We start from the raw sequence: 27,743 nt of genomic DNA, 5'->3' as shown, positions 1-27,743 counted from the left end.
GGGTGGAGGGGCTGGAGAGGGACTACCAGAGGAGGCCCTGCAGTACTGAGGGGTGGAGGGGCTGGAGAGGGACTACCAACGCAGGCTCTGCAGTACTGAGGAGTGGAGGGGCTGGAGAGGGACTACCAACGCAGGCTCTGCAGTACTGAGGAGTGGAGGGACTGGAGAGGGACTACCAAAGCAGGCCCTGCAGTACTGAGGGGTGGAGGGGCTGGAGAGGGACTACCAAAGCAGGTCCTGCAGTACTGAGGAGTGGAGGGGCTGCTGGAGAGGGACTACCAGAGCAGGCCCTGCAGTACTGAGGAGTGGAGGGGGTGGAGAGGGACTACCAGAGCAGGCCCTGCAGTACTGAGGAGTGGAGGGGGTGGAGAGGGACTACCAGAGCAGGTCCTGCAGTACTGAGGAGTGGAGGGGCTGGAGAGGGACTACCAGAGCAGGCCTGCATTACTGTAGCAGGGCTCAGGGGAAATAACTGGCTAGGACTCACAACTCCAACAAACAGAGAGTGCGATCCAAATAATGTTCCAATTTGTTGTTTAGTAACATGAAGGCTACATCAAAATTGCCTGCTGTGTCAGGTTGTGTATTGTACAAATTGGCTAGAATTTCAGCAATTCTTAATCTCCCTCTTGGATGGTTGTTAAAGTCAAGGTCTCATTTTGTGTTCCATATAATACCTCACGGACAAGCAGAATTAAAAATATATATATACTGTCTATCCTAGTCTATGAGAAAGAGGTTAGTACATTGTTGTGTGATCCTAAGCCATTTCAAAAGAATGCTATGAGTCTGGCAAATGTTGTTCTTGTCTGCTGAAGTGGAACAGTGCCCAAAATGACAAGGCCTCTGTGCTATTAAAATGGTAATGAGCTCAAACTAGTGTATATAGAACAATGTGCAGCATCAGACAAAAGTAGGCTAAACAACACTCGCTATGTATGGAGACCTTTACATATTCCTCTCACTGACTGTCCCAGCTTTTACATGTCAGGGAGAGAGATGCCGGAAGAGAACAAAGCACCTCGTTATCGCATGAGGTTTCTCAGTAATAATCAGCGTACTGGAATGTCAGTGTTCTGACCGTGGTTCTGTGGCTCCCATTCAAAATCTGTGAAAACATTTTAGTAACTGCTACAGGATGCTGATAGCAAAAGAAAACCTGCCACAATAGCTTCACGCCAGTGTTTTGAGTGGGAGGAGGGACCAGCTAGTTTCACTAGAAATTCCAGGGCACTCAGCGGACACACCCATACAACTTGATTTTGCATTTGCTATAATGTCGTCAACCAAAAAGCAGGGGTACGTTTACAGTTGAATACATTTATGAGTTTATTAATAATGCCAATGTCATTCATGGGTAATCAATGTTAGAAACTACTCTGAATCTATTATCCCAACGACAATTGAGAGCAATCTGCATTTTGACTGAGTGCCACCAACAGATGAAACAAAACACAACAGCCCAAAAAAATTGAGAAAACCATACAACTGAAGATTTGCATCTGTCATCCTCATAGCCACCATCCCATCTTTACAACTGGAAGTTTAATATCTGACACTGTGATTGTAGTACCAAACAAATACGTAATTCAGTGGTTGCCAAACTGGGGTGCAGAGATTGTAAGGTGTCCTTCGGGCTCTGGCAAAATTAGGAATTATAGTTCAATTTCACAGCAAGTTCATTAACTAGTTGGTAGCCTACTATTAGAGAATGTGTGGTTATGATTTCACTCTCCCCACTGCTCTCTCCCCTACAGTGTAAACAGACAACTCAAATGTTCTTAGATGAGGGTCCCCTGGTCCCTGGACAAATCCCTCATCACTGTAATGTATAACGTTAGGAATATAGATGTGTGTAGTTAAGGATAAACCAAATATATTCCTAACGTTATACATTACAATCACATGATGGTAATCTAAAGCATATCTATCTGGGGGCACTGGAAACGCCAATGCCAAATAACCAACAAAACTAAAAAAAAAAACATGATGATGATGATAATAAAAAATTAAGGGAAGCCAAATTATGCAATTTAATGTGCAACGTTATGATGCTGCATTAATACATTATGTTAAACTTCAAAACTTCAACTCATTTAAATGTTAAGCTAGTTTGACCCCATTTACGTTATCTAGGTTAAGCTGGAAAAACTGGAAACCTGTTAGCCAATATAAGTCGGCTATTATTTATCATTTAAAGTTTAAATGAGGATCATATAGGGTTAGTTTACGTTTTAAAGTAACCTCATATTATCCTTCGCCTATGCTCGAGTTAATGACGTTACCCCTTAGGACAATTTCACAAGTGTGGCTTCAACATAAAACTTGAGGTAACTGTTACAATTTACAAACGCAACCTATAAGTTATCAGCAGTATTAATATATGATCGAAAAAGCTGCCAAATTAATGGTTTCCACTTGCCAGTGGTTCGTGGTTTGAGCGCGGTTGACCACACCGTGAAACATTCGTTGCTGTTTTTTGTTCAAATCCCAAGGCAATAAAAGTAGCTCCGCGGCTCTTGTTGTGGGGAAACTTACCTGCTAAAATGCTCAACAGTACACAGCAGACCCGGGCTATCGTGGGCTCCATTCCTTTCCCAGCTATTCCACCCGCTTGTCCGCTGAAACTTGCTGGCTTTGGGGGGACTTGTGTTGAGTTCAGAGTGAAACGCAGCAGCTCCGTTTCGCTCAAGCATCCGAAACTCCACTCCTTCTCCTCCTCCACAGGCTGCTCTCTCTCGGCAGGTGCACACCGGGGGTAGAGGAGGGAGTCACGTGACACACCGTTTCCCCAAACGAGATCCAATGACGCCCCCTGTCGGTGTTGTGAACACTAGTCTCTCTATCTATGCCTAGTGGGGGCTGGGGCTTGAGAAGACCTCAGACAATTCAGTGATCCTCACTGATGCACCTTGGTTCTATTCATTTGGTTTAATGTTGTTTGTGTTGTCTAGTTATTTTCCCTTGATTTTAGTTTCATTGTTTTAATTTGGTCTATGACGCCCCTCATGTTACTTCCTTGAGCCAGGTTGTAACAAGGACGAATGACTGATGAGTCTCGTGTTGAGGCTAGGTTGTAACATGAGGGGTCATACACCAAACTAAAAGTTAAAACAATAATTTATGAAGTAAAACTAAGGGAAATTTATAGCTGCTGCACAGCAATGGGTCGTGGCCGGGCAAGTCTCAAGGCTTTGAGCTAGAGGTCTTCGGGTATGCCCGACCCCCCGAATACCCGAGGTTCCGACCCGGACCCGGCCGGGTCTGGGTCCATTCAAAAGAAGTGCCAAACCGCTTGACCAAACCCTTAGAAAAGTCATAGCACACCTGTCCTCAATAAGCCGCATGTTTTGAGTTCGGGCATGTCTATGTGGCGCAGAAATTGTGGGAGTTATTACGTGCCAAAAAAGTGGCTGCTGCGCAGCAATGGGTCGTGGCTGGGCAAGTCTCAAGGCTTTGAGTTATTATGACATCACAATTGCTCGAGTGACATCAGTGATGGCATCACAATTGCTTGACTGACTGATGACATCACAAATACAACCTAATTGCCATAGGTAGCCTACAATTAGGCTATACACGGGGCCAGAATTCAACGTTTTGATGCACTGTGGGCTCAATTTTTGACCGATCGAAAATCTGTTTTGATACTTTTGTGTAGGACAGTCTAACGATGCAGATGCTGAAGTTTGGTGTCGTTTGAAGAAAAAATGTGGGAGAAGTAGGGTTTAATTCATTTTTGCAGTTTTGCGGTCTTTAGACTTCATAATTGGCCATAGGTTGCATTGTACAAAAGTTTCCCCTCATTTAGGCGCACATTTCAGTGAAAGTTGCAAAGCCGTAGCACGTATGATTTTTTTTTGTTTTAAACTTTAGACGGTCGCTGTAGTGCCACCGTTAGGACTACTGGCCCCAAATTTGTGTCAAAGACGTTTGGCATGGGACTGGACCTTTGTGCAAAGTTTGGTTAGTTTTCATCCATGGGAAGTCGAACTTCCCGGGAGGAAGAAAAATAATAAAGGCAAATACAATAAGTGGCCCTGCCGCTTCGCTGGCCCGGCCACTAATAACTAGACAACACAAAATACATTAAACAAATCGGTGAGGAGGGAGAGAGACTGAATGAGTCCACCAGGCGTAGGTGACCCAATCAGCCTAACAACCCCCAACACCAGACTCCTGCAAGGCCCAGGAGAGCCATCACACTTTTAGATATTTTATTACAGAAAGTGTACATTGTGTTAGCTTTTTGCTGGGGACCCCAGCTGGAAGAAATATGCAAATGTTTTTGTCCAATGCTCCAATGGCATTGCTCCCTCTCAGAACTTGCTTGGATGTCCTAGTAGCAAAAGTAAACACATAAATTAATGATTAAATTAGCAGATGACATCAGGGTTTAGCAAACCCAGATTGCAATGCTGAGTGAGTGAGCTAGTAATTTAAAATGAGATATTCCCATCTCCACCTTCCTTTCAGCTCTGGCTGATGGACATGGTCTCAGTTAGATGACACAGCCTACACTGCATCTGGTCATTCCATAGATCTTTCTGACACAGTACCTTCAATCCGTGATCCTAATATTTACAAACTGTGGACCCTCTATGAAAGAATAAACAACTCAAACCAGCATTACGATGCTTGTTTAATAAAACTTCATAATTTAAAACTTAAAAAGCCTATAAATCTCATAATTCTACACAGAATAAATAAAACCTTTGCTCACAAAGAACGGTAGGTGGCATACATGTAATTCTCCAATCATAAAAATACAGTACTTATTTCAAGACTACAAAGTATGTACGACTTCCAGTATACCTAATTTAATACAAGTTATTTTATTCAAACTATTACAAATTGTCTAAAGTGCAAGAATAATTTTAGTCTGGGAAAAAAATGTAACTATAAAAATTCCTGTTTAAAAAATTGGTCAGTCATCTTATTGGTCTATTCAGCTTTTGCTCCTTAAATGTCCAGTGTGAACTATGATCATGACAGTCCCTAACTGCAACAGTGTGAACTATGATCATGACAGTCCCTAACTGCAACAGTGTGAACTATGATCATGACAGTCCGTAACTGCAACAGTGTGAACTATGATCATGACAGTCCCTAACTGCAACAGTGTGAACTATGATCCTGACAGTCCCTAACTGCAACAGTGTGAACTATGATCATGACGGTCCCTAACTGCAACAGTGTGAACTATGATCATGACAGTCCCTAACTATAATAGTGTGAACTATGATCATGACGGTCCCTAACTGCAACAGTGTGAACTATGATCATGACGGTCCCTAAATGCAACAGTGTGAACTATGATCATGACGGCCCCTAACTGTAACAGTGTGAACTATGATCATGACGGCCCCTAACTGCAACAGTGTGAACTATGAGCATAACAGTCCCTAACTATAACAGTGTGAACTATGATCATGACGGTCCCTAACTGTAACAGTGTGAACTATAAGCATGACAGTCCCTAACTGCAACAGTGTGAACTATGAGCATAACAGTCCCTAACTGTAACAGTGTGAACTATGATCATGACGGTCCCTAACTGTAACAGTGTGAACTATGATCATGACGGTCCCTAACTGCAACAGTGTGAACTATGATCATGACGGTCCCTAACTGTAACAGTATGCCAGATTGTGGTTGTCCCAGTATCCAGGCCCTCTGGATCCAGGAGGGACCCAGACATTTTGTGTGAAGATGTGGGGGGCTCTGCCGCGGTGCCTGAAGCCACACTGAGGTCGTGGAGGGATGGGACCTGTGCCTGGCGCCATCTTCTTGGGATGCCATGTAGGAGCAGCTGGGTTCATCACCTTTACACGAATAAGACACATTCCTTTTACACAAACCATTCTGGCCCCAAGTATTAGTCTACATACACTAAACTAGACATTTGATTTAAACAAGTTTTGAATAGGGTTGGGAACTGAAACGTGGTTCCAAATTAGAACCAAATCCAAAATGGCGGGTATCATATTTCTTTTTTGCAGGCGCTAGTTTCAGTTTACGTTTCTGTGGTGGCATGCACCTTTGGTTTGTAGTCTGCCCGGCTGCTGCGCCTGTATGCAAGTGTGAATGTACACTACAGTATGTAAGTCTTCCCATCTCCTAAAAGGTACACACTGGTGCTCTTTCTGGACTGTACAACTTACAGATCCTGTGATACTGCCAGTTGTTCCGTAGATTGCGTTCCTTCCTTTCCCATCAAATACTGTCTCTTGAGGCTTTTAATCAGCATCACCCTGCATTGTTCCCGGTGCCCGATCGTCATCAACAACAGCTGGTCGTTTGGGTAACGTACGTTAGCTTAGTAACGTTACGACTTGGACGGCCAATACCTTCAGTCTTAACCTCTGGGTCCGGGATAATTACAATAGCTTGTATAGAGCAACACTTTTTACATTAACCTTACCTAAACCATAGGCCGTATATAAATATCTGGACGTAGCTACCGTAATGTCACGATTGGTATTTGGCGCCTGGAGGTTGGCATTTTCACCGTCGCCATCTTGGTTATTTGGATACAGAGAAGTGACGTGTATTTGGACGACAAGAGCTGCAGCGTGGTCTGCTATTGGTCTGTGATCCGCAAGCTGCACGATCACTGGACAGGCGACCTGTCAACCAAGTTTGTATCCAATATATTTCCATGTCTAGTATTATTTATCTTCTACGCGTTGTTGACATTCTATATTAGGGAAATTACAAAACTGAACTCTGGTCAGTCAAGCAACTTCTCTGCCTGCAAACACCATGCATGCTAGGTGTCTGCGGGGTCCTAGAGAGCCTAACTTAGGGTTCTCTATACCATTTTATAGACGGTTTTAACTTGACAACAAAAACATTCTAAATTGAACCCCCGCTCACTTCCTGTTGCAGTGTTTGCTATGGACATAAAATAAAAAAAACATTCAAGTGCAGGACTGACCATTCCGTGAAAACCGTCTATACAGCTGAGCAGCGAAAACAAAAGTAACGATGTCGAATATTTCTGCAGTTTGCCGAATGCTGAGAAAAAGGAAGTGCTGTGGGGTTGCGCTCTGGTGAAAACCGTCTATACAGTCAATGATAATAACCTAGAGAGCCTGCATAATAATGATTACTGTGGGTATGTTTCATGAACTGTATGAAGTCAATTGTGAATATGACTGAATGACTTGTGTAAAGGGTTTTAAAAATAAGTTTTTTTTTATGTTAAATAAGTACATGACCTGTTTTGACCCCACCCCTCAAAGAATCTGAATTAAGAATCCTTGAGAACCAGAATGGCTAAGCAGAATCGGAATCAGAATCGTTAAAAGTTCAAACCCAAACGATACATAGCCATTACCCAACCCTAGTTCTGAACTCTGATAAACACTGGTGTCGCACTGGCGGCATCGTACACAGACCTCCTACTCAGTCCCTTCCTAAAATCAGATGTGTTCCAGTTCCAGACTGATTTGTTGACTGTGTTCTAAAGATTCCCTTTAGTTTTTCCACTTCCTCTCCTCACTCGGTTCACTTCCTTTACCTCACTTCTTTCCCTAGCTTTATTCCTCATTAATAATTATTTTGTTCACCTGTTGGTTCCCTCACTGATTGTCCCCATTCATTTCACCTGAGTTCCCTCCCTCCTTATTTAAAGGAGAATTTAGTTTTTTTTTACCTGGAGCCCTCTCCTCACATTAATTATTATCTGTCGACTCACCCAGTGTTCTCCGCAGCGATTTGGAGCATCGTAGGCGTTGTTGTGATCTAAATAGTACTCCAAGCCAGTCCTTGAATGCGCTCCGTCGGGGCCACATGGCAGCGTGCTGTTACTCCATGTAAATAGACAGTTTTCTTCCCGTGTTCTACCCATATTTTCATTATATTATCCCTAAAGAAACATCAGACTGCTATTCACCCCCGGGCTATTTCCACTAGTCTTTACAGGGATCTCATTTCCTCATTCGGGGTGAGTTTCACCAACTCTCGTCAAGTCAGTACTAAGGCCAGCCGCAGGAAAGTCTTGCGGGACTTGACGCCTATGACGCTCCAAATCGCTGCGGAGAACACTGGGTGAGTCGTCAGATAATAATTAATGTGAGGAGAGGGCTCCAGGTTAAAAAAAAACGAAATTCTCCTTTAAGTCTGCACTCCTCAGTTTCCTCCATCCCTTCCACACCAATGCATGGGGCGGCATGATTCACAGACGGCACTGGTAAGATAAACTTATGTTTTACTCTAGGCCTATTAGTTTTAGATCCTTATTCTCTTATCCTATATCCTTATTTCTTTATTTGTATATTTTAGATGGACAACTTTAAACCATACGTTTGCATGGCTAAATCTAATTTGTTTATCTTTTCCTAATGCTATGTTTTGTTTGTCTTCCAGCATTTAAAGGGCAGCTCCTGTGTTTTTCCCCAAAGATTTGCAAGACTTAGTAGTAATAATAACATGTTTTGCAATCTTCCCCACACCTGTGTGAACCATGGTCATAGGCATTCTAAAATCCATTTAGTATACCTGGTGGGTATGGCGACTGTGGAGAACAGTAAGGGGGGAAGCGAACGTGCTCTCCTCATCGGAAGAAGAACCTGAGTGGTAGTCTGATGTCACCCTCTCCAAAGCACAGGTGACCTTCTTCGTGACATCTTTGTCCTCCTCATCACTAGAGAAACTGGCCACTGAGAAGCAGGGGTTTAGCTCTCCATATCTGATGGGACGGGGAGGAAGACAAAATGTCAATGTCAGGTACTCGGTTGTAAAATTTGCAATCTGCTCAGGTCTGAAAATCAAATAAATAAAATCTGCCACATAATTACATAAGCCCAGGAAGACTCCGATTTTATAATCTAAAATTTGGGATATACCAGGATTGGAAATTATTGGGGGTTGGGGCAAAATGCCAGCAAAAAATATTAAATTGACCTTGAAATTGGGATGACGAGGGCTTTAAATGCCCCCATAAATTAAGAGTTAACTTTCGGTATTCTACTGCAATTTGCAGTGTCAGATTTGGTTCAAATTGGACACGCAACGTTCAATATAATAAACTTAAATTCCATATCTCTCATTCCTCCGCCAGATTTCGGCCCATTTTGACAAACGGAAAGTTATTTTTCTTGACGGATTCATCACCGCAAATTAGGGGTGGAACAAAATATCGGAATACTTCCTGTTGCGATACATTATCGATACACTGGCACCCGTATCGTGATACCATATTGTGATGCCCTATCGTGACATTTTATCTGTATTTTTTGCATTATTTTTTGCATGCATTTTTTCTGTAAACTTGATTTACACAGATTGAAAAGATTTTAGTGAGGCATTATTTTGTATCCTTGCTTTAAACATTTTGACTTCACACGTGGAGTCGTGGACAAGTTGCAGTCAGTGTGTATTAAAGAGGCAATATGCAGTCTGCACTAGTGCTGCACGATTAATCGAATTGCAATCGCGATGTCAGCACGTGCGATTACATACATCAAAGCCTCACCTGCAGGAGACCTCCCCTGGGTCCACCCACAGTGTGAATTCTCTGGGCAGCCCCAGGTCCCTGTACTGAACCCCACTCTCCTGGCAGGCTCGGAGCAGCTCTGAGTCCTGCCTCTGGAACCTGTTCACTCGGATGCACCTACAAACAACACAAAACAGATGTCTAGTAAAACACAATCTTAAGGTGCGTTCACACCAACCTATTAAAGTTTTTTGCTGGCATCGAGTTTACATACAAAGTCAATGCAAACGAGCGATTGAGCGACAGCGACAGAGCAAAAATTCGCTCGTCGCCCGGATGAAATATCCCAACTCGAGCGAAATTTCGCTGCCAACACTGCACTGCACTGTTCAACGCTGATTGGCTGCCGTGTGAGAGTGAGTCAAGGATCACACTGGCTTGGAACAAACCGCTGGTTTATTGTGTGGCAACAAACCGCATTGACAGCTGATTGACAGGCTGACGGCTGACATGAAGTGAAGTCTGTACTACCGGGTCCGGTATAGAGCTTGCGTTAGGAGCACGCTGATAGCTTAGCTTGTAAACAACTATGGTGGCTCGTAGTGGACAAACATCCCAGGAATCCCAGGCCGGGGCGCGATCGCTCCGATGACGTTATACAAGCGAAAAAAACTAGTCTTGAGAATTATGCCTTTTGAAGAGCGATTTAAACACAGCGACAGAGTGATTCCAAAGGGTTGACTCGAGCGACAGGGAGAAAAATAAATATCTCGGTGTGAACACAGCTTTAGAGTAGACTAGTTCAATGAAAGACTTTAATAACAAAACATAGAAAAAAGGCCGGTACCTGAATGCCTGGCCTCTGCTAGGGTTGTCAGGGTACCAGTGGCCCCTGAATTTCTCCTGCAGTGCAACAGCCAGCCTCTCGACAAACAGCTCAATTTTCTGCGACTCCAACCTCTCTCCCTTTTTTATGAGCCTCTTCAGGAAGAACACCACAGCTGCAATTTCTTTCCTCATATTTCATGTATGTTTCATTACGATGAATAAATTAAAGTCTGTGAAAAAATAACTTCAGTCAGCGGCAGAGCAGCAACAATTCAAGAAAAATGGAGACACAGTTCCGTGCGACTGGACTCTTCCCAAACAGATATTCACAATTAAAAACACTAACCTAACATTATTCTTACAAAATGCTACTTGACAAAAATGTAATACAAGGTAACAGGTTACTGTTACAATGAGTCCTCATACCTTTGCCTGTAGCTGCCTGTTTTTGAGGATAGAATAATCCATTTTTGAAATATTGGCTGATAAACATTCAGTTAGCAAAATTGTTCCTAAAATCGATAGTCTTTGTTTTGGAATAAAACCGTCCATATATCTCCAGTGTTGGGGGTAACTCATTACAAAAGTAACATATTACATGTAATATATTACTTTTAGCAGTAACTCAGTAATATAACTTATTATTTCAGTAATATTATACCAGTTACTTTGTCAAGTAACTCAAGTTACAAATTGAGTTAATTTTTTTTTTTTAATCAAAGCACATATTTAAATCATTTCCTAATCAAACTGTGTGTTTTTATACAAATAATCACTATAGATGACAAGAACAAAGATAAAGGATAACATTTAGAATTTTGTATTGTTAAAACTGACTTCAAGATGGTTGAAGTTATTTTTCGGGATGGTGTGAGATACAACACCATACTGTCTATGGAAAACAGCGTCGAGGCTAGAAAACACCCAATTTTAAAGACTTGTGACATTGTATTTCAGCAGGGTTTATTCTGTAGACAAAGGTTTTTGATCTCTGTATTCAAGTGCAGGCAGCCCGAGCTCCATCACACTACGCTGCGTTATTTTGAAACCCACATAGGTTAAGCCAAAACCACGCCCTGTGCCCGCCTACACAGCAGTCAAGCGCCGGGATTGGCCAGCAGCAAGTCTTTTGTCTTCTTTTGACAGCTTGAATCTCCCACACCACAAACACTGCATGGCACGCAGCCCAGCGATTTCATGAACCAACTGAATTGCTCTTGATAGCAGACATTGAAATGAATTATGGTCACATACCTTCCTTAGTGTATTAACGCTAATGAAAATGTAATACAAGCTTTTAACACATTTAGCCACACCACAAACACTGCGCCCAGCCCAGCGATTTTATTAACCAAATTGCTCTTGATAGCGGACATTGAAAATAAATTACTGTAATATATTAACGCTAATGAAAACGTAACACAAGCTTTTAACACACAATCGATTTTTAAACAAAGCTTCAATAACATAGCTCAGCTGACAGTTGAACTTGCAAATCCTATCCTTTGTCTGATTTGTATTGTTTTAGGGGCGGCTTTAGCTCAGGAGGTAGAGCGGGTCGGCCAATGACGCAAGGGTTGGCGGTTCGATCCCCGCTCCCTCCCAGCTGCTGTCGTTGTGTCCTTGGGCAAGACACTTAACCCTCCTTGCTCCCGATGGTGTGTAGGCACCCTGCGTGGCAGCCTGCCGCCATTGGTGTATGAATGGGTGAATGTAGACTACCTACTGATTGTAAAGCGCTTAGGATAAAAGCGCTATATAAATGCAGGCCATTTTATTTGATGCTACTGTATTACTGTGTGTCATGTTCTTAAATCAGGGACCATGATGGAAGTAAGTGTATTACACTTTTCATGTTATCCCTTGGATGTTAGTCCGCGCTCTGCATTATCCATAATAAAATTCATTCATTCATGCATTCATTCAAATGAAAAATATACAAAATATAAAATTAAAAATACAATAGGCTACAGCACATAGACATCATTTCAATGTCCTCTATCAAGAGCAATTCAGTTGGTTCATGAAATCACTGGGCTGCGTCCTTGCAGTGTTTGTGGTGTGGGAGATTCGAGCTGTCAAAAGAAGACAAAAGACTTGCTCATGGCCAATCCCGGCGCTTGACTGCTGTGTAGGCGGGCACAGGGCGTGGTTTTGGCTTAACCTATGTGGGTTTCGAAATAACGCCACTACACTACTCAACAGTTAGCTTGTTTGGCTAGCAATGCTAACCTATACACCGCGCCGAAATTAAGTCCCAAGCAAGTCGAAAGGGTCTTAAATCAATGTATTATTCCCGTTACACAGACTACTAACGTTACTACGAATTGGTGAACATGACAGTGTATTCACCTGACAGGAAACAAACATGATTCTAGCCTTTTCATAGCTAACGCGCTAAGTTAACATTAGCCGTATCATGCGAGACTAAAGTGAATAACGTGTCGAACAAACTGGTTATGTTGCTTCAAGACAACATCTAATGTTAGAATAATAGACAGTTATCACAGAGTATTAGAAGAAATGGTAATTCAGCTTACCTTCGCTTAATATCTCCTCCACCATGTAGTATGGAGGGAGCTGTTGTGTTGAAAAGAGGGAAAGAAAAAAAAACCCGCCCATTACAACCATACCCCCGCCCATTGGGTCCACGCAGGACTAGTCTGGGCACCTTCCACCCCGCTTTTTGTCATGGGGCGTAAACCACGGAACCAGAATGAACACCGGAAAGCAGTGCTCCAAAAAACATCTGTGTTGCTGTTAGCTTGATGTCTCTTCCCTCGATTAATTGTCTGATGCAAAGCTTCTGTATTGGCTTAAAAGATGTGAGATTGTGAATCCGCAATGTTTCTAAAAGAACTTCGGTACGTCCATCTTTTGTTTTGTTGTTTGCCGTTCTGATACTTGGGTCAAATTGTCAAGTTAACGTGAAAGTTGACGAGCTAGACACGCTGCCATCCGGTCTAGGGCGGGCTCTAGGCCGGAACCAGTAGGGTGACAAAATCAATTGTGGGCGGGAGCCAGGCTCTTTCTCGCCGAGAAGAGCCTGGTGACGCGAGGTTACGCAGGACAGTGTAGCTATTCATTGGCCGAGCACCTGACATCCGCCGAGTCACACTTGCAACGCAGAGCCATGTGCAACGTGTTTGTTGTTATGACTCATGACATGGTTATGGTTGTTGCAACCGCGGAGGCAACGAACCAAACAACCACTGATGTAGAATGATGTGAATGAGAACTCCAGCTACAGAGTTCATCCAGTTCATAGTGACTCACAAGAAAGTCACCGGAAAAGTTTTTTTCTGTACCCCCCCCCCCCCCCATGTCATTCATTATGTCAATTGTATCTTATCTTACACTAATAAATTATGAAAATCAAAAGAGCAAATTATGAAAATCAAAAGAGCAGTGATTGTGAAATATCTTCCAAACAATCAATTTAGTAGGCTACCCCCTTCCAAACACTCGCCCCATGTTACTGATTGAATATTTGTTCACAGTTGTGTGAATTATTTTTTCAATAAAGAAGCAGGCATGTAATGATTAATCACTTTTGTGATTCTATCCATTGTCTTTCGCTCTGCGCATTGTCTTCTCTCTTCTTCTCTGGTTGCAATTTGATGTGATTTGGAAGTCAGTCTTTCATTGGTAGAATAGCCTATGCACTCGCAGAATATAAATTCCCATGAACATTTAGACTCATCTGTAGTCACGTTTAACATGAATATTGTTTATGCCTGAATATTGAGGTTTACCCAAAATACACATCGACAATTGTCCTAGATCCATAAGGAGAAGCATTGGGAACGAACATTTGTGGTTGTATTAGTTAATTTCTCCACAAGAGGGCAGCCAATCTCCACCTACCACCCATTACAAGCGGCCACTCAAAATTGTGATGCACTCAAATAGTCAGGCGGCTTAGCACTAGATTTGAGCTGGATGTGGACAGTTCTGACAAAAGCACCAACATTTCCCCAAATGCTACCCATAGCCATAGCTTTCCATTTTTGATAGGATCCACTTCAAAAAATTAAAAATTAAAAAAATTCAAGTGAAAAGTTTTCAAACTTTGAAAGGCCATAATAGGACATGGGCCAATGCAGAAACCGGTACCACCTAGCCTACCGCACGATTTTGTTATTTTTGTCTTCCTACATGTCTAGTTTATATTTGGGTATGATAACCCTGCCGATTGGATAGTTATCACTCTGTAAACAAACCTACCCCCATATAAATGACAAAACCCTGATTTCTGTGTATTAGTCCAGATGATATGTGAAAATGATGTTCCCTTTTTCATAAAAGCATGAAACTTGGTACGCTTATAGTTTGGGGCCCTGTACATTTTCAGAAATTGAGCCATTGCAAAAATGCCTTGTGGCGGCCATTTTAATTCTGCCATAAGAAAATTATGTAGTTTGCATCATATCTCCTGAACCACACATGCTAACACTGAAAAGGAGATGTCTATCCCAACGTGTTCATGGTCAAGGATTACAATGATACCATAGAGAACATCATAAACTGTTAAAGTGACTAATCAATGGTGAATTTGATGACGTTGTGAGAAGGAAATGACAGTATCTGATAACCGATGCTATAACTTCAAAGCCATGACCATTCTCTGGCTAAGATGTTTTGATGAGTGATTTGACTTATATAGACCTTTTGTTAAAATAGCGCCCAGGTCCCTCCTAAAGATCCTGGGATTTTCCTTGCCAGATGGCCAAATCCAAGATGGCCACTGGCGCCATGTTAAAAAATTGACTTTTGACCCAGAGCACATAGAATAATGTATGAAGACACTTTTCGGTGCAAGTCAACCACGAGGAATCCGATTCTGACATCAGTTTGACATTATGGCATAGTTTTGACCCAGAATTCCAAGATAGCTGCCATCCAGTATTGTGGAAATGTAACTTTTGAATGGGAAGGTATACTGTGTGTTTGGGGTTTACCACAAGCAAGGAGATTAACAATGGTGGATGTTTTGGGAGTCATTTCAGAATTATGTTCACTGAAAAGATGTTAATGTCAACACCCATTTTACCTTGGTACTGCTGTACCAACTACCCCCAGGATTTCTTGCAGTAAAATATTTAATGAATGCATGACAAGATAACTAAAATAAGCTATTTTTATTAGCTGTAACTTGAATAATTGAATAATGAAATCCCTTAAAACATGTCATATGATCAGATTGAATTCTGCCTCGCTATAGATTCTGAATCATCAGATTCCGCTCATCATCTTTAGCCAAGTATACTGTGTCATACCGGTCGATCACACAGATGATATGTCAACATCACCATGGCGGGCAAGAATGATGGATGACACCTTGTGGACATAATCCGACCACTTGTATGGGTGCCATGTCAATGAGAGTGATGTAGGGTTCTTGCAGCCCTACAGATTGGAGATAGAGCTTCTAGATGAGCTTGCTCTTCTGCGTCTTCCTGTATGTGCTGTTGGAGTTGAATAATGCCACACATTCATCAAAAACACAATGTTCCAGCAACTCGTGGAGGTTTACAAGTTGACCACAACCAGGTCAATCACTGCCTTGGAGCGCTCCACTCCATCTCAGCAGCTCCTACCTTGAGTTCCTCCCCGGGTACTCTCGCTTGCCAGACTCCCTCCCTACAACGGCAGAGTCTGGCTGCTAATACCTCCACCCTGGTATAGGGGAAAAAGGCTCCGTTTACCTTTACAACTATCCACCAAAAGTATCAAGCAGGCCTGCTTTATTGCACAATCCAGATCCCGTTTTCAGCATGTAGCAACGAGCTAGCATTGTTTCACAGTGGCACAGGCATTTGAGATGGACAGATCCGACACGGAGGGAGTGGAAACGAAATCCATAAATGGTCGCCACCAGTCAGTCAGAGCGGGTTGGAGCATGCATGCAGGGAGGAGGGTGGAAGATGATTGTGATGCTGCAGACACAAAGTGCTGCTGTGTGTAAATTCAGCTCGAGCAGGACCCTGGCGATTCACACCAGATGCACTGCTTTGCTCCGCGCCGGTGACAACTTGTACTGACTTCCTATCTGGCTTCACACAATCACTCGCGGGTCTCACACAAAAATAGATCAGACGCCGAAACAATCTCTGCATGGGGCGAGCCGGCCGCATCACGGCTGGTCTGATTGAGCAGTCTAATGTGCTAACAAGTGCGCCAAAATGAAACTGGCTGTGCTTCCAGATGCTTTATCACTTCAGCGTCTGGTGTGTTTGCACCTTTTCGGATCCATTTTGAGCCATGCCTGCATGCATGAGTTCAACTCCTTCCCGTTTGACCTGGCCTCCCCAACCCTCCGCACCCTACAGTATGCCTGCCTCTGATGAACTCATTGCAGACTTAAAATCAGCCCATGCTGCAGGAGAGGAGAAGTTGGCCAGATTCTTGCAAGACCCGGGGGCCCTATCTTCATCAAAAGTGGTAATTTAGTGTTTGCAATGCAAATTGGGGGCGTGCAGATGCGCATGCCTGTTATAATTTTACTGGACATAGGCGTGCCACAATCAGGCATTTCTGCGCAGAATACGGGGCAGCACCTCTTACGCGCAAAAAAAAAGCGCCTCTTACGCGCTAAATACTCCGCTGCGCTTGAGTGCACCATAATCTCTATGCTGTGCAGCGCAGCGCAGTGCAGAGTAAAATTCCTTTTGGATATGTCATTACACGGATGTGCCACGCCAGGACATCAAATTCTGCTGCTAAAATTGGATATTAGCAGATAATTAAGTGAGGCAATCAACTATAACTCACTGAGAAACTTTTATCACATCGCAAAGAGGGAAATTAATTGAGAAAACTTGTTGGACAATGGACATAGGCTATTCACCTTCACCTATCCCATAGTCTCGCTGGCCAGCCTCCCCTCCCTACCGGGAGAGGAGTCTGGCGCCGCAGGTCTCCATAGTGGGATTGCGATGGGCGGCGCTTAGCGGCAGTGCCCTTGGAAAATAGTTTCCAACAATCCAACTTGCCCTTTTCAGTGTGTAGCAACGAGCTAGCGTGTAGGTTTCTGCCGTTAGCTTGCTAGCTAGTTACCGTTGTTGTTTTCACTGAGGCGGCAGGGCACTATTTACAGCGACACACAAGGAGGAGGGAGCAGAAGCTGCTCTGATTGACGTGGTTGGAGCCAATGACAGAGTTTGTAATAAGCCGGGAGCAGACATCCGGCAGCCACTGAAACAGTCGCTCCAATGGGGAGCAGCTGCAGAGCAGGGGAGGGCTTATCCCAGTTGCCTGTTTCCGTGTCGCCAGACTCCTCTCCCGGTAGGGAGGGGAGGCTGGCCAGCGAGACTAACATAATTATGAAATTTCCCTCAAAACACAATAATTGTCATTACTAAACCATGTTTGGTAGGCATGGATTTGCAATTAAAATAGCTATAATTCACCATTGTTAATCTCCGTCCTTACTCTAAAAATGGTAAACCCCAAACACCACATACGTATATGTTGCCATTCAAAAGTTACGTTTTCACGCTACTGGATGGCAGCCATCTTGGAATTCTGGGTCAAAATTATGTCAGAATGTTAAACTGATGTCAGAATCAGATTCTTTGTGGTTGACTTCATACATTATTCTAGGTGCTCTGGTTCAAAAGTAAATTTTTCAAGATTGTACCAGTGGCCATCTTGGATTTGGCCATCTGGCAGAAAGTCCCAGGATGTTTGGGAGGGGCCTGGGGGCTATTTTAACAAAAGGCCCATATAAGTCAAATTACTCATCAAAAAATCTTAGCCAGAGAGTGGTCATGGAATTGAGGTTATAGCATCAGTTATCAGAAACTGTGATTTCCTTCTCACGTCATTAAATTCACCATTGATTAGTTACTTTAACAGTTTATGATGTTCTATATGGTATCATTGTAATCCTTGACCATGAAAACATAGGGATAGACATCACCTTTTCTGTGTTATCATGTGTGGTTCAGGAGATATGATGCAAACTACATAATTCGCTTATGGCGGAATTAAAATGGTCACCACGAGGCATTTTTGTGATGGCTTAATTTCTGAAGATTTACGGGGCCCCAAACTATATGCGTACCAAGTTTCATGCTTTTATGAAAAAGTTAACATGATTTTCACATATCATCTGGACTAATAGCCTACACAGAAATACGGGGTTTTGTCATTTATATGGGAGTAGGTTTTTTACAGAGTGATAACTATCAATAAGCTACCAGATTGGCAGGGTTATCATACCAAAATATAAACTAGAGACATGTAGGAAGACAAAAATACAAAAATTGCACGGTCCCCTTATGTGGTACCGATTTCACCATTGGCCCATGGACTAATTGCATTGTATCCTTCTCAAAACACCACTGAATTCACCAAAACACCACTGAATTCACCTAACTATTCATGTGAACAGTTTATGATGTTGTATATGGTGTCATTGTAATCCTTGACCATGAAAACATAGGGGTAGACATCACATTTTCTGTGTTATCATGTGTGGTTCAGGAGATATGATGAAATCAGGTTTTTTGTCATTTATATGGGAGTAGGTTTGTTTACAGAGTGATAACTATCCTTAAGCTACCAAATCGGCAGGATTATCATACCAAAATATAAACTAGAGGCATGTAGGAAGACAAAAATGACAAAATTGGGCGGTCACCTCAGGTGGTACTGATATGTCAAAATTTCAGCATTGGCCCATGGACTATAACTTCCACGATGTTTGTTGGATTTGCAAGCAACGTTTTCCCACGTGTTCAGCTGACCTTGGTCTACAAATTTGCCTCAAGGACCCTCAAGATCTACCCAGAAGGTTTTTGAGATATTTTGAAAGTTTTGGAAAACATATTTTTTACATTTTTTCATGACCGATTATCGAATCGTCACAAAAATTTGGGAACATGTTTAGAGATATCATCAAAGACCATGGGTACTTAATTTTGTGCGTTTCAAGCAAGAGGGGCCACCGCAAACACCAAAAATGTGGGTGGCCTAACAAAAAAAGGCCATAAAACTTGGCAGATATATAAAAAAAATTGCGACCTCAGTACCGTTCAGAAAAGGCTTAAACCCCTGTCATGGCCGCTTGCAGCTATACATCCATTTGCTAAGCTGCCTGACTTTTAATATCTTTGAAACAAAAGGAGATTTCAAAAATCTGAAAAGATCACTTGTAGAGCTTGGTCCACAGATGCTACATAGCGATGTTGGTGGAGATCAGTGAAGCGGGCTAGGAGGAGATGTCAAAAATGTGTTTTCCAAATGTTTCAAAATATCTCCAAAACCTTCCAGGTGGACCCCAAGGCTCCTTGAGGCACATTTGTAGAGCAATGTTAGCTGAACACATGGAAAAAAGTTGCTTGCAATTCGGACAAACAGCGTGGAAGTTATGGCCTTTCAAATTTTGAAATTTTTATTTTTTTGAAAAATATTTTCTTAATTTTAAGTGGTTCCTATCAAAAATGGGGAATTGTCAGTACATGGAAACAATTTTATGCTTTTGTCAGGAACGTACACATCCATTTGCTAAGCCGCCTGACTAAAAATGATGTAGGCTACATTACATCCATTAATCCAAAAAGTCAATGCTTGGATCATACTCACATTAAATGAGTTATCGAACCGATTTCTTGCCATCCTATTGGGGAGAAAATGGTGGTGGTGGTGGGGGGGGGGGACTGGGGAGGGGAGGGGAGAGAATGGAAGGGAGAAGGGAGAGAGAGTGGAGCGAGAGAAGGGAGAGAACAGGGGGGAGGGAGGGGGAGGAGAGAGCATGACAGCAATATCTTGTCTTTCAGTTTAAAAATTATACTTTTTTTATGTTTACTTTTATATAGCATAGTAGTTCATGTATATATAGCCTATTTTGTAATTTGGTGTTTCTGACTTGTTTTGTGAGTTATTAGGCTACGTGTGTTTTTGTCATGTAGGCCTATGTGAAAGTAGGCTACTATCTATCTATCTATCTATCTATCTATCTATCTATTGAAGTATATTTTAAGCTAGTATGACTAGCATAATCTCATTTTAAGCTCATTATGCAGAATGATACAGACCTCACTATCTATCTATCTATCTATCTATCTATCTATCTATCTATCTATCTATCTATCTATCTGTACAGCATGAGCCTTTATCCTATTATAAATAAGCCCAGCAGAATAACTTCACACTCAGCCACATTGATTGATAACATCTTCACCAATAATATGGATGGAAAATTGGTGAGCGGCTTGTTGCTCAATGATATTAGCGATCACTTGCCGGTTTTTGTAGTCTTTTACTGTGAACATGTATGTATGAACATGTATAACATGTAATGTATTGTTATCATGTAACCTGTCGAATGGAAGGTGTAGTATTCTTCTTTTAGCACTGACATGCTGCATGTACATCCTGTCTGTGTTTTTCTGTAATTTTGATGTCTGTAATGTGTGGTATCTCTTGCGATGACACGCTACAGGTATTACAGGTATATCAGTTTGTTGCGTACATCCTGTCTGTGTTTTGCTGTAATTTTGATGTCTGTAATGCTGTGGTATCTTTTGCGATGACACGTTACATGTATATTTCAGTTTGTGCGTTGAATGAATGTAATGAGTGATTGTTTTGATATTTATTGGGGACTACGGATGTAAATTAGCATTAGCTAACTCCGGCATATTTACATGTTTTCGTATATAGAGGCTTCTGTATTTCTGAACATGTCCATTAATGTGCATTGTCCCGTCACAATAAACCAATAAAGTAAAGTAAAGTAAAGAACACACAGTGAAAAAGGAGAAAAGAAAGGCCACCTACAGGAGAGTTAAGACGGAGGAAGCGCTAAATGCTCTTAAGGAGGATCTATTAACTCAAAACTGGAAAAATGTGTATGGAGCAGTGGAAGTTGACACAGCCTGATTCTTTTCTAAAAACATTCCTTTTATTGTATGACAAGAACTGCCCAATGAAACAAATTAGGAAGAAATCCAGCAGAACAGACAGCCCCTGGATTACTAAAGGGCTAATGGATGCCTGCAAAAAGAAGAACACCCTGTATAGAGAATTCATAAATAATAGAAAGATAGAAGCAGAAATTAAATATAAAAAATATAAAAATAAATTAATAGATATTATTAGAAAATGTAAAAAGGATTATTATAATAAAATACTTAATGATAACAAAAATAATACTAAGGGGACATGGAGGATATTGAACAGAATCATAGGCAGAGGGTCAACAAACATTGCCTTCCCTGATCACTTCATTGAAAATGATGTTAAAATTACAGACATGAACCATGTGGTTGAAGATTTCAACAGCTTTTTTGTGAATGTGGGGCCTAATCTGGCAAAGGAAATCAAGCAAACAGAAGAGGGAGGCTTTGCCCAATACCTTGGAGAAAGTAACCCTCATTCTATTTCCTTGAGAGAGGTCGAGAGAGAGGAAATCATTGACACTGTCCACAAGTTCAAAAACAAAATGTCCACAGATGAGAATGGAGTTGACATGGCTTTAATAAAAAAAGTAATCATTGCAATAGCTGACCCATTGAGGTACATTTTCAATCTCTCTTTCAAAACAGGCTCTTTTCCTAAAAAGATGAAAACAGCTAAAGTGATACCGATTTACAAGGCTGGTGATAAACATCTATTCACCAACTACAGGCCAGTCTCCTTACTCTCGCAGTTTTAAAAAATACTGGAAAAACTTTTTGTTGAGCGGATGGACAATTTCATTGATAAACATCAGTTGCTTATTGATAGTCAGTATGGTTTTAGAACAAACCGATCAACCTCTATGGCCTTGATGGAGTTGGTTGAAGAATTAACCAACTTCATTGATAAAAGGAAGTATGCATTAGGAGTATTTATAGACTTAAAAAAAGCGTTTGATACAATCGATCATGACATCTTGTTAAAGAAAATGGAGAGGTATGGTATTAGAGGAGTGGGCCTCAACTGGCTGAAAAGCTACATTGAGAGCAGACAGCAATTTGTACAGGTAGGTGATTTCAGATCTACTTGCTTAGAAATGACATGTGGGCTGTGGGGTGCCACAAGGTTCCATTTTAGGTCCAAAATTGTTCATATTGTATATTAATGACATCTGTAGAATATCAAATATTCTGAAATTTGTTGTTTTTGCAGACGACACCAATATTTTTTGCTCTGGAGAGAATCTGCATCAGTTATTGGAGGTTGTCTCATCAGAAATGGGAAAGTTAAAGCGGTGGTTCGACCTGAACAAATTATCGCTAAATTTAAAGAAAACCAAGTTTATGTTGTTCGGTAAAAGAAGGGTCCACTTGAACACCCCAGTCGTAGTAAAGATCGATAACGTTGATCTAGAAAGAGTTTTTGAGAACATTTTTTGGGGGATAATCTTGGACCACAATTTATGTTGGAAACCCCACGTTAAGTTTGTATGCTCTAAACTGTCAAGAAATATTGGTGTCCTAGGTAAAACTAAAAACATTCTGAACCTGAAATCACTGTACATGCTGTACTGCTCGCTTATTTTACCCATCCTGAATTATTGTGCGGAAGTCTGGGGGAATACCTATAAAAGTACCCTTCAGACATTATGCACACTGCAAAAAAAAGCAATAAGGACTGTCCATAAGGTAGGTTATTTGGAACACACTAACGCACTATTTATAAAGTCAAATGCATTGAAACTGAAGGATTTGATTGATTTGAAAATTGCACTAATTATGTTAAAAGCGAGGAACAATCTACTTCCTGGTAATATTCAAAAAATGTTTGCAGACAGAGAAGGAGGTTATGATTTAAGAGGCAAATATAATTTGAAACAGCCGTGTGCTCGCACTACTCTTAAGAGCATGTGTATTACAGTCTATGGGGTGACTCTTTGGAACAGACTGGATGACAGGATCAAAGAAAGCTCTAGTATCTCTATGTTCAAATCTAATTTAAAAAAATATTTAATCAAGAAATACATTGAATCTTGAGTTACTAGGATTCTTACTGTTTTTTGGCAATGTCCTTTTTTCTTCCTGGTAGAGAATTACTGTGTTAATGGTGGGTGTATGTACCTGATCTGATGTGTATTCTGTACATTAATATACATATATGTATGATATACATATATGTATAAAAATTATTGTATGTGTAATGAGGTTATTATGCATATAATGTATAATATATGGTGTACATGATGTAAATTATATTGTAATATACTGTAATAATCCGCTTCCTGGATCATTAATGAAGGAGGAAGGAGGCGAGTACTTGGTCTGCAGGTTTTATTCACCCTCACACTCACAGCTTCCAGCGCTTAGCCACGCTTGGCTACGCTCCTAGCTAACACACTCAGCTCCTAGCTAACACACCCGTCCAGTCCCCTCGTATCTTCCGACTGACAACACACGCACATTTCCCCGCCGACAAAATGGCCGCCTCCCGCTCAACCAATCCCCAGCGAGCTAGCAACCCCACATGACTCCATGTCGCCTTCAGGTGCGTTCCTCCTGTTCCCAGCGCGTTCACGTGCAGTGGGACACACTCTACAACAACACCCCCAGCGAACCAACCCAACCCTCAGACAATCCCATGTTTACTGACAACCCCACATCGCTACACAGCCCCCCCTTTTACACAAACACTTGTCCCAAGTGGCACAGTAAACATGCAACACAACAACACAAAACACCCCACATCCCCATTCAGTTCAACCCGTCACATACATTTTTTTTTTTTTTTTTTACAGACAATGCAACCACCACCAGAAGCCCACTAGTCCCATTCCCCCCCAGCAGGGTCAGTCCTCCGCAGGGTAACTCTCCTCAGCCCCCCCTTGTGCTCTACAGACACCACATGCACGGCAATAGCTCCGCACATCCTCCTTGTGTTGGTTCCAATAGAAATGTTTCCGAACACTGCGGAGCGTCTCCTGAGCCCCCTGATGACCCGGTCCCAGTCCCCTGTGAGCCCACCGTAACACTAATACCCGCAGGTGGCTGGGTACAACCTTCTGGACCCCCGTTATCCCGTGCCCTGTCCTCTCCAACAGCCCCTCTTTACCCAGACGCAGGTCGGTGAACATGTTCCACAGTCCCTTCGTAGTACCGGAAAACATGTGCGTCTCCTCCACAGGGGGCCGGTGTCCGATCGCCACACACGCGAGCATCTGACTGATGTCCGCGTCCTCCACCTGCCTGCGTCTCCACTCACCCACGTCGACATCCGTGATGTCCATGTCGTCATCCTCCAGGTCCACATCTGAACAGTACTCCTCTTCCTCCGCCTCTTGCACGTGCTCGTCCTCCCGTCCCCATCCCCCAGGGGGCGGCGTGTTCAGGTCAGCGGGGGTACCGGCCGCGATCTCCACCTCGGCCTCCTTCACCGCAACCGTGGGGGGTGTGGAGCAGTCAGGTTGGGCCGGCTCCTCCGGCGTCGACCCCTTGCTCACCCGGAGACACGAGCGCCGCCCTCCCGACTGCAACAGCGCCGCAGATGACGTCCTCCACCGTGGGGGTTGCAGAGCAGCTAGGCTCCTCCGGTGTTAGCAACACCCGTCCATCTGGACACACAGCCCACACTCTCTTGACCTGAACAACCAGCTCTGCACCGCTCCGCCGCCTGTTGCTCCGGCTGCTCCCCCGGCTGTGTGTCTCCTCCATCCCCCAAAGTCTCAGTGCACTCTCTGGCTAAGTGCTCAGGTGAACGGCAACTCCAACAGAGTCTCACCTTCCCGCCGCCGGCACGTCCCTCCTCTCCCGTTGTCCTCCGGTCCCCAACAGCCTCTCGACACTCCCTGGCTAGGTGCCCGAACCCGCCGCACGACCAACAGACACCCGGCCGCCCCCAGTACCATTGCTCCGCGTACCTGGTCTGCCCCCCGGGACCGCTGCGACACCACCTCGCCAGATGACCCTGTGCTCCACAAGTCCAACACAGTCTCTGCGGCTCCTCCGTCTGCCGTTCTCCGCGCTGCGTGGCCCCCCTCAGTAGCTTCATAAGCACCTCTGCCCAGGCAGGCGTTGCCTCCAACAGCCGTCTGATCCCCTGCATCAGGCGGGCCTCCACGCCGGCAAGCACCGCGCTGAACTTCTGCTCCAGGCGGGCCTCCATGCCGGCCAGTACCGAGCTGAACTCCGGAGTCGGTAGCTCCTTTTCCCCCCCGTCCAACGACGAGGGTCCACCAACGCGCGCCATGCCACGTGGTGTTTGTAGTGTTAGCAGACACAGCTAACCTCGTATCAGCTAGCAGACACAGCTAACCTTTTAGCAGCTAGCAGACACAGCTAGCCGCCCACGCCTGGCCGATCCTCCAAGGCGTTAATTCTTGCTTCCTCTCCACCTTCCCGCTGCTACCGCGCGAGGCGAGCGGCCAAAGTTCGTAGTCACTCTGACACCAATGTAATAATCCGCTTCCTGGATCATTAATGAAGGAGGAAGGAGACGAGTACTTGGTCTGCAGGTTTTATTCACCCTCACACTCACAGCTTCCAGCGCTTAGCCACGCTTGGCTACGCTCCTAGCTAACACACTCAGCTCCTAGCTAACACACCCATCCAGTCCCCTCGTATCTTCCGACTGACAACACACGCACATTTCCCCGCCGACAAAATGGCCGCCTCCCGCTCAACCAATCCCCAGCGAGCTAGCAACCCCACATGACTCCATGTCGCCTTCAGGTGCGTTCCTCCTGTTCCCAGCGCGTTCACGTGCGGTGGGACACACTCTACAACAACACCCCCAGCGAACCAACCCAACCCTCAGACAATCCCATGTTTACTGACAACCCCACATCGCTACAATACATTATGTAAAGAATTGTTCTATACATTGGATGGATTCTTGGATGCATTGGTTCAACACAGGTTGATATCAAAACATTGGGTTTTCGGGGTAATGTTGGATTGTATTATTGGGAATGGGTATTGATTCAAGATTTCAAGATTTCAAGATTCAAGATTCAAGATTTTTTTTATTGTCACTCCATGGTACAAGTACCACGTGTGAAATTCTTGTGCAGTGGACTCCGTTTACGACATAGTACAAATAGGCAACAAGCAATAAGTAATAGGCAATAAGAAATAGGCATCAATAAGCAATAAGACAGCAATAAGGCAATAAGAAATAGGCATCAATAAGCAATAAGACAAGTCGGTGGCTTATACGACAGTGGCATATTCATTGCACATAGGTGCACATGTCATGTGCATACGTTAGACGTGTTCAGACATTCCAAATTCGACGTTTTATACATACATGTGCAAATAGCATGTACCTTATTAAACATACACTTAAATTTACAATTAAACGTTAGGCACCTTATTAAACATACACTTAAATTTACAATTTAACGTTAGGCATCCGTAATAGTAGCAGCTGCAGTACGGTACGGTACGACTACTGCACTATTTTGTGCATATTAAGGAGTCTCGTGGCCTGCGGGAAGAAACTGTTCCTCAAGCGATTTGTGCGTGTTTTTGGAACCCTGTATCTCCTCCCTGAGGGTAGCAGGGAGAACAGGCTGTTGTGGGGATGGTTTGTGTCTTTGATGATCTTCAGGGACCTCCTGAGGCACAGCTGGTTGTACAGTTCGTGCAGTTCTGGCAGTTCACCTCCTGTTACGTGCTGGGCCGCGCGCCTCACCCTCCGTAGCGCTCTGCGGTCCATGGTGGTACAGTTCCCGTACCAGGCGGTGAAGCCGCCTGTCAGCAGGCTTTCAATGGTGCCTCTGTAGAAGTCCCCGAGGATTTCTTTCCTCAGCCCGAATTTCTTCAGGCGCCTGAGTCCGTGTAGTCGCTGTTGGGCCTTTTTGACAACAGTGGCGGTGTGGCCGGCCCAGGTCAGGTCCTGGTGGATGTTGACTCCCAGGTACTTGAAGCTGTCCACCCTTTCCACCACTGTGCCGTTGATGGTGATTGGGGGGTGTGCGCCCCCCCCTCTCCTGTAGTCTACAATGATCTCCTTGGTCTTGGAGACGTTCAGAGAGAGGTGGTTGTCCTGGCACCATTGTTCTAGGACCCCCACCTCCTCTCTGTAGGGATTTGTAGGTGGATTTATGATGTAGGTGGATTTATGATGTATGTGTATAGGTAAGTTTGTGTACGTTTGTGTATATACATGCATATATATGTATGTGTGTGTATGCATGAGCATGTGGGGAGGAGCGTGAGAGGTGGGATATGCATATAATATAGGGATGTATGATTTTGTTTATGAATGATTGGGGGGCAGGACTCGATAAGCCTAGGCTTCTTCCTGCCCCTTTTCAAACAGTTCACCTTTTTTATGTTTGCGTTTACGTATTTTTCTTTTGATGAAGTCTATTAGACTGTTATGTTTACTGTTTTTTCACTTTATGTATTGTTTTAACTGTTTGAAATAAATCGTTTCAATCAATCAATCAATCAATCAATCAATCAATCAATCAATCAATCAATCTATCTATCTATCTATCTATCTATCTATCTATCTGTCTCTGTCTGTCTGTCTGTCTGTCTGTCTGTCTGTCTGTCTGTCTGTC

General features: G+C 43.3%; 2 protein-coding genes across 2 annotated transcripts in view; both read right to left on the bottom strand.

The window, feature by feature from the left end:
• cxadr (CXADR Ig-like cell adhesion molecule) overlaps positions 1-2,711 on the bottom strand; it is an 85,667-nt gene extending 82,956 nt beyond the window's left edge. The window contains exon 1 of the mRNA XM_083642980.1: positions 2,539-2,711. Coding sequence (XP_083499106.1) covers positions 2,539-2,590 — 52 coding nt within the window. The 5' untranslated portion in view covers positions 2,591-2,711. The remainder of the gene's footprint in view (positions 1-2,538) is intronic.
• A 1,913-nt stretch (positions 2,712-4,624) lies between these two features.
• btg3 (B-cell translocation gene 3) lies at positions 4,625-12,859 on the bottom strand. Its single transcript, XM_083647248.1, has 5 exons — positions 12,811-12,859; positions 10,290-10,500; positions 9,482-9,619; positions 8,506-8,695; positions 4,625-5,825 (listed from the first exon to the last, which is right to left on the bottom strand). The coding sequence occupies exons 2-5, from the start codon at positions 10,460-10,462 to the stop codon at positions 5,628-5,630; spliced, it is 699 nt and encodes a 232-aa protein (XP_083503374.1). The 5' UTR covers positions 10,463-10,500; positions 12,811-12,859; the 3' UTR covers positions 4,625-5,627.
• Between the last annotated feature and the right edge of the window lie 14,884 nt (positions 12,860-27,743).

This window comes from Poromitra crassiceps (genome assembly GCF_964638095.1).
Source record: "Poromitra crassiceps genome assembly, chromosome: 1".
NCBI lineage: Eukaryota > Metazoa > Chordata > Actinopteri > Beryciformes > Melamphaidae > Poromitra > Poromitra crassiceps.
This window is presented reverse-complemented; position numbering and strand designations above follow the sequence as displayed.

Coding starts and splice junctions, on each gene's coding strand:
- btg3 (XM_083647248.1), bottom strand. CDS start 10,462: ATGAGGAAAGAAATTGCAGCTGTGGTGTTCTTCCTGAAGAGGCTCATA. Junction 8,696..9,481: donor CCAGGGGAGGTCTCCTGCAG/GTGAGGCTTTGA, acceptor CCGTCCCATCAG/ATATGGAGAGCTAAACCCCT. Junction 5,826..8,505: donor ACAGTCGCCATACCCACCAG/GTATACTAAATG, acceptor ATTCGTGTAAAG/GTGATGAACCCAGCTGCTCC.